Source organism: Alligator mississippiensis, chromosome 7 (assembly GCF_030867095.1).
Source record: "Alligator mississippiensis isolate rAllMis1 chromosome 7, rAllMis1, whole genome shotgun sequence".
Lineage (NCBI taxonomy): Eukaryota > Metazoa > Chordata > Crocodylia > Alligatoridae > Alligator > Alligator mississippiensis.
Window position 1 is genome coordinate 7,162,478 of NC_081830.1, and position 7,962 is coordinate 7,170,439.

At 47.4% G+C, this 7,962-nt stretch overlaps 1 gene segment (V, D, J or C); it reads right to left on the bottom strand.

Moving 5' to 3' along the window:
- Positions 1–309: 309 nt before the first annotated feature.
- Positions 310–7,136, bottom strand: LOC132251468 (Ig mu chain C region-like). The segment is given in 6 exon segments: positions 310–745; positions 1,854–2,177; positions 2,975–3,190; positions 4,435–4,767; positions 6,407–6,718; positions 7,133–7,136. Coding segments are annotated over 6 exon segments (1,587 nt in total).
- Between the last annotated feature and the right edge of the window lie 826 nt (positions 7,137–7,962).

Below are 7,962 nucleotides of genomic sequence, written 5' to 3' on the forward strand. Positions count from 1 at the left end.
CGCAGGGGGAAAAAAACTTCCACCCTCTACCTCCCCTGTGCAAAACGAAGTTTCTTTTCTACCTGGGATAACTTTTGCACTCTTTGAATTCTCCTCAACCTGACAAAGGGTGTTTGGACCCAAAAGCTTGCAAAGGAAGATTTTTATTTTTTTTTGCTACTGTTTAGTTGGTCTAATAAAAGATATTGCCTCTAACCCAAGAGTTTTGTTTCCTACCAAAAGAAGACACCCCAACGAAGACACATTCCAAGAAGTCTCCATTTTATTTAGACATACAACATATATGGCCGAGCTTCTTCCACATGAGCTCCTTCTGCTTTACATACAGGCTACAAGGCACTGCCTTCTTAGTAGCAGCTGACATCAGTATCAGACAAGATCACAGAGACATTGACAGCAGTAGGTTTACCAGAGGATTTGTCCACACTCCTGTGGACAAAGGTCATCGGGAAACCTTCGTGGCCCACCACACAGGCAAACGTGTCTCCCCGCTGCCACTGTGATGCTGGGACACTGAGCTTGCTGTAGATAAAGTAGGTTGTCCCCTTCTCCTTGGTTTCTTGGAAGGGGCCAATGTTGATGAAGGCTTTCTGGGGCATGGGCTGGTCCTGCTGGGTCCATGTCACCAGGATGTCACTGGGGCGGAAGCCTTTGGCCAAGCAGGTCACAGTGGCTGATTCCCGAAGGGCCAGCTCATCCACATGAGGAGGGTAAATGTACACAGAAGGGGCCCGGGTTGAGACTTCTGCCATCCAGAGACAATAAGCAGTGAGGAACAGAACCATTCACAACAACCTTCTCCCATCCCAGGGTGGGTTGCAGAACCCAGGAGCCCTGCCTTTCTGAATCTGGCCTCATTATTCACCAATGCCATAGCAGGATTAGGGAAAGAAACCAGGAGCCCTCTCCTCTAGCCCCACTGCTCACCCAGATCTGGTATAGAACCCAAGTGTCTGGACTCTGCAGGAAAGGACCTGGTGGTTACAGTGGGCAATAAGATGGATATGAGTCAGCAGTGTGCCCTTGTTGCCCAGAAGGCTAACAGCATACTGAACTGCATTAGTAGGAGCATTGCCAGTAGACTGAGGGAAGTAATTATTGCACTCTATTCTATACCGGTGATGCCTCATCTGGAGCACTGTGTTCAGTTTTGGGCCCCCACCATAGAAAGGATGTGGACAAGTTGAAGGCGGAAGGCAAGGAAAATGTTTTGGGGGCTGGGGCATATGACTTCTGAGGAGTGGCTGAGGGAACTGGGTGTATTTAGTCTGCAGAAGAGAAGACTGAGAGGGGATTTGATAGCAGCCTGCAACTACCTGAGGGGTGGTTACAAAAAGGATGGAGCTAGACTTTTCTCAGTGGTGGCAGACGACAGAGCAAGGAGAAGTGGTCTCAAGTTGCAACAAGGGACAGTTAGGTTGGATATTAAGAAAAAAAATCTCACTAGGAAAATAGTGAAGCAATGGAACAGGTTACTCAGAAAAGTTGTGGACACTCCAGCCCTGGAGGTTTTTAAGACCCAGCTTGACAAAGCCCTGGCTAGAATGATCTAGTTGGGGATGGTCCTGCTCTGAGCAGAGGGTTGGACTAGATGACCTCCTGAGGTCCCTTCCAATCATACTTTTTCTATGATTCTATGACTCTGGCTTCTTCTTTGACATACATTTGCACATATTCCCTCCAGCCCATTAATTTGACTTGTTCCACAGACATGATGTTTAATCAGAGCCATGAACCCCATCGAGGCTATAAAACCCATAATCTCTTCCCCAACTGGCTGGACTAATCAGTGTTCTCTCCTTGGGTCTAGTCTGGGCTGGGAACTCATTTGGAGGTATGGGGGTTATACGTACCCTGACTCTTGTGCACTGTTTTAACGATGGCTGATGGGATATCTTGGTGTTTCACCATGCAGGTGAATTCCTCCCCAGACTTCCATTCCTCCAGATGCACCCACAGGGCACTGGAAACACTGTAGCTGCCATTTCTTTGAAAAACTGGTTTTGTCAACACCACATCCAGCCTGCCTCCACTTGTACGGTTCCACGTGATCTCCAAACTGCTAGTTGTCTCCATGTTGATGACCAGGCAGGTGATGGTGGCATTCTTGGCAAGATAGAGGTCCTCCAGGGAAGGGGGGCGGAGAAAAACCTCCACTTGCAGGGGCTTGCAGGGACCTGGTTGAAGGTAGGAGGTGGAATTGAGGATTCGGCTAAACAAAAGTTGAGTGGGTGCAAAGCTGAGAGCATCTTCAAGGAGGGAACCAAAGGGTGAAGATAATGAAATTGGGAAGAGGGAAAAGTCACTGGATTTCTTCATAATGCTCTGGGAACTCATATCCCCTAATGGATAGGAGCCTTGCCTCATGATATATTGGCAAGGATAGGAGAAATTTCCAAATGCACCTGAGGGATTTGGCCCCCAGGTTCTCTTTAAGACTGAATGAGAATCCCCAGGGAAGATCTGAAAGTTTTGATTTCAAGCGGCTCATGGGAGCTTTAATTCAGAGTAGCCCACTCCTCCGTGACAGCCCCTTACACTCTACTCCTTCCCTCAGATTAAGCCAGCGCCAATTGTATCATAAGCCCATCAATGAAAGTTTCATCCCCTACGTCATTATGGCTTGGGTTTTTGCAAGGTGTCCAACCAATTTGAAAGCCCAACTCTCAATGGAGGGGTTGGCAGACAAAACTCTTTGGGTAGAGGTGATATATTTTATTAGACCAACTAAATAACAACTATCACCTCTATCCAAAGAGTTTTGTCTGCCTGTGTCCTTAGACCAACATGGCTACAACCAGCAATCCTGAAACAATAGAGGAGTTGAGCACTGGACTCCCCTAAGGACCCCCAGAAATTAGGCCTGGATTTCTGGAAAACATGGTGAACAGAAAGCAAGAAAATATCCCTGCTGAAACCCTGGGGCAAAGGTTTTTCAGGGAGCTGTGGGATTCCCTATGGCACTTGAACTCACCCTCTCCTGTCAACGCATTGACCTTCAAGGTGTCATCCAAAGCCACATGCTGCACCACACAGGAATAGTCAGACACTGTAGCTCTTTCCCCTTCCAGCTGGGGCACCCGCAGGAGGCTGTGAGTGGAGAATGTCTGGCCAGTCCTAATGATGGACCCGTTGGTGTACTGGGAAGGGAACACTTTCACACCCTTGTGCTCCCAGTGCAGGCTGATCTCTTGCGGGAAGAATCCCATGACATCACAGAGGAGTATGAAGGAATCGCCCTTCCCTGAAGTTTCATCTGGATCCAAACTGGAAACACTGACTGAGACGGTAGGTGCCTGAGCTGGGTGTGCTGGAAGGGATCAAGATGCAAGATGAAGCTAATTTCTTTGCCCTGGAAGGAGTTCCCACCTGGGAGCAGGACAGGACTGCCAACTCCAGTACTCCTTAACCACTGCCTCCTTTAATGATAAGACACATGGTAACAGTCAAATTCTCTGCGGCCCCTTGAGCCCAGGCTGGATTCTACTCGTTTACTAAAGGCATCACTTCCCTTTGAAGAACCTATTTAGATCCTGTTAACCACTTCTGTTACCCCCATGATGGGGAGGTCAGTGGACACTCCCAGCCTGGAAACTGCACAGTCACAAGGTGAAAGACCTTCCCTGTGCCAAAAAGCTCACACTTACAAAAGGCAATGGCAAGAGAAGACAAGGAAATTCAGCTCCATTTTCTAAGGGAAGCCAAAGAGACCTGCCAAAAAGCTGGGGCAGAGTCAGGAACAGAATCCACAGATACTCACTCATGTCCATTGTAGGGGCATCCTGCCTGACTTCTCTCGAACAGGGAAGCACCACATTGCAGGTGAATCTTGTCCTGGTCTTCCACTGAGTCAAGGTTATTCTGTGGGTGCTTGTGACACTCTGGGTCCCGTTGTCTTGTGTCACAACGGCGCCTGTCTCAGACAGAGAGCTGGCCTTCCCATCCACTTCCCAAGACACCTGAGCACCTGCTATGCTGTAGCCCAGAACCAGGCAGGTAACAAGGCCCTCATTATCAACCAGATCATCATAAGATGGCAGGATGACATAGATGGATGGATCCACTGAATTACTGAGGCAGGCTGAGGAAAAACGAAATTAATATGCATTGACTTCATTCTGTTTCCTATCTACACCATCCTCTGCAGTATCTACCTGTTTCTACCTCACTTCTATTTACCCCTAGACACTCCTTCTCTTTCCCGCCACCCTACCTATGATTCCATCCAGCTTCCCACAGAGTCCATTTATGTTTCTTTTCCATCTATCTGTTCATCCCTCCATCCATTCACACAGTCTATCTGTTCAGTTTCCAAATGTGTCATCTCCCTAGTATCTGGGCACATTCTCCACTATGCTTAGGCAGCGCTGGTTTCTGGCTCGCTTTCCATTTCCCTCTCTCCCTCCTTGTTCTGTTGCAGTCAGGTCCCCTTACCTGAGCACTTGCTCACATTCAGCATCAAGTCTTCTTTGTCCAGTGCTGGATGGGTGACTTTGCATGTGTAGACATCGCCATTATCCCAGCTCTCCCTGGTGATGTTCACTCGACTCTGCCCCATGTGCAAGCCACCTGTGCCCTTTGCAGAGGAGAAGCCCATGCCAGGGAGGTTCTTCTTCACCCCATTCATGAGCCATTCCACATTGGCTTGGCCAGGGATGAAGTCCAGGAGGAGACAAACCAGCCCCAGCTGCTTCTCCCAAGAGTTGTCATTGCAGGATGGGGGCAGGAGATGAACCTGGGGTGGAGCGGGCAAACCCCCCCTACATGCTAAGAACAGAGAGAGAGGTAGAAACTCAGTACCCAAGTCATTTGTTACAATTCAAAGCTCACTTTCCAGAGAGATGGCTCTGAGCCCTGCAATCACTGCCCTAGCAGCAGGTCTACATCTGTGTCTTTTCATCAAAAAGAAAAGGAAAAGGGAAAAGAGAGGGCAGGATACCCAAAATTGAAAGAATTCTGGAAGAAAAATTCATTTTCCACTAAAAAAATTAAAACTAGCAGTTTCCAAACAGAACAGAAACCTAACATTTGCAGAAGATGGACACATTATATTTAGTCAAACAAAATACATTTTCCACTGAATAAAATGTATTGATGGAAATTTCTCAGACAGATTTAGTAACAACCCTACGTCACTGTGGTATGTTTTCTGGACTGTTTATATCAGCCACTAAGGACCTTATTTTTCACAGGTTAAAAACTTTATGGAAATGGGACTACAATGAAGACTTTAAAATCCCAGTCTCCACACATATTTGTATGTGTTACACAGTTTGTTTCACTTGGCCAAAAGACTGTAGTGTTAGATAGTAGCACTGGCATCAGAAGTCCAGCTTAGAAGGAACTGAATACCGTTGAGAACTGAAAAAAGGAGTGATTCTCAGCTGACGTGTATGGTTGCAGCTCCATTGTCTTCCATGAATTTGGCTGACCACTGGCTAAGGAGTGCCCAACCTTATCTAGGTTTGTGGTCCTATGGATGTATCAACCCCAATCATCCCCCAAAAATGCCTAGAGTTCATAAAGCAAACGTTGCTTCAGAGAGTGTTTGAAACAGCACTATCCTGGAAACACACCGTTGCTATAATGACACATCCCATTTAAGCCTGGATGCTGCTGAGAGAGGTAGTTTCCCAGCATGCCATGCTAGAAGCTAAGTAAGAGGTGTATCCTGGTTCAGTCTGGAGAAGATCACTGTTGAAGCAAAATCTTTAGAGAAGCCCAAGGCAATCGCAAGAAAGGTTACCTACTGTGGAACGGTATGTCCAGTTTCTGTTATAATAAATCTGACTGGCCTTGATCTTGACCCCTTTGTATAAAAGTAGTCTTCCCTTGAGATGAGCAACATTTGAAGCTTCTTTTTAATTCACTTCCCCCATGATAGAAAGAGCTTGAATGACAGCAAGGAACAATGGCCAGGGAGATGGGAGCTCTCCCCACCCCAGCAGAGAAGGTTTACTGTGAGGCCCAGATGCCAGTTTAGTCCATCTTTGAGGGTGAGATTCTCCAAAGCATGGAAAAAATATGTGGCACCAAGTCCCCATACAATGGATGCCTAAGTCATATGGGCAGCATGGAAAAATCTCTCTCTATGTGGTCCATAATTCTATGGTCAAGTGTGATTTACAGCCCATGGTATTTACTTATTCAGTGGATTCATAGGGAAAAGAGCTAGGGTGCAGTTATACCTGTAGTTCTGCCATAACTGAGCATTATGACCAAATGTGATGTCAGCTTGACCCAAATTTCACTGATCCAGCATGGGGAAACTACCAAGAGCTCCTAAGGGATTTGGGATTAAAACTAGTGGGTTACAAATCTCATAGATGTTTGGAAAACCTCAGCCTTGCTATCCCATCCTCTCCACTCCCCCTCCCCCCCCCGCCCCCTCCCCAGCACATCTTACTTTGCTGAGGGAACGCCTTAGACAGGAAAGTAGTTGAAGCTCTATGCTCCACATCGCACTGGTAGACACCGCTCTCCAGGCTGCTGGCAGGGATGGTGAGCTGGCTGGTGAGGGTGAAGTCTCCATCTTTGCCCAGAACAGCTGGGAAAGTCGTGATCCCCTGAGTCACTTTGCCAGAATTCCACTTGACATCCACTGGCTCTGGAAGGTAGCCTGTCACGAGGCAGGCGAGGGCCTTTCCTGCCTGATTATCCTTGTCCTCAGGACCGCAGCAAGAGAATATGGGATAGACTGTGGGGGCCCGCAGAGATTCTGCAATGACAGAAATAATCAGAAGATGACAGGAACCACCAGAACAGGGGAAAATTAAGTATCCCGTCAATCAGAACATCACAAACAAAGTCTCCATCTACATCTGTGAGCCCAGGGCCATTTTGGAGAACCGATATTATGCAAAAAAAAAAAAAAAAAAAAAAGAAGTAAATTTATTGGATTAAAATAGATTTTTTCCCTCAGTGCTGAGAAAGAGCTGAAACCTAATGGGTTGGCATGAAGGGAGGCATGGAAGCCAGGGCTCCTGGACTCTTTTCACACTCTAGGAGGACAACAAAGACTGATTCTTCATGTCTCCCCATTTGGTTCTGATATTCTGTGGAACCTCAAATTTTTCTGAGAATTACAGCCACCTTGACCAAAGCTCTGGCCAGAGCCCACAAGCAAAAATACCCATCGTCTGAAAAAGGGAAGTGTAGGCAACTGAAAGTCACACCTAGGCTGTTTTCACCCCTATTATAGCCCACCAGGATCATCCAGCCATTGAATTTTTCACGCCTTCTCACCAGCATAAACAGTAAAGAAATGTTCCAAGTGGGTGTTATCTTTGATCTGCTATGCCTTGCTGTTGGTATATCATTTCAAGGGGACAATTTTCTCCAATCCCCATGGCAGTGAGGATGCCTCGGAAGAGACTTTCCACAAACCCAGACCAGAGACGGACACAACGAGATCCTACCGTGGTGAGTAACCTGGATGGAAGGAACCATCCATTTGCTCCATCTCCCCGCAGAGTTTTGACCCTACAGAACCACCCTCTCTAGGAAAAAGGTTTTACTAGGGAGAATTAGACTCCTAGACCACCTGGGAAAGAAGTGGGGATATCTGAGATAGATCAGAAAAGGAGGTCTCTTAGGTGTGTCACCACAATCCCCAGTCCTGTAGTGGAGTCTAGTGGGCTTATATTTGGGGTCTTCGCATTCAGAATACCTGTATTGGATCTCCAGTGCTCAGAAGGGAGTGGGGTCTACTGGGATAGAGCAGATGTGGACCCAGACTTCAGACCCCTGGGTTCTCTTCTCAACTCAGAGAGTATAGGATACATCTACCTATGCTGATGCACTGCTGGTGAAGTGATTCCAGCCTGCCCAGGCTGCGCAAACTTGGGCAGCAGGAGGATGAGACAAGTAACCACATCTCCCCTGAGGGCAGGTGAATAAGAGCAGGGCTCCCCTGGGGCTCCAACTACAGCTATTGCACAGTGGAAGCGGTCTGCTATAGTG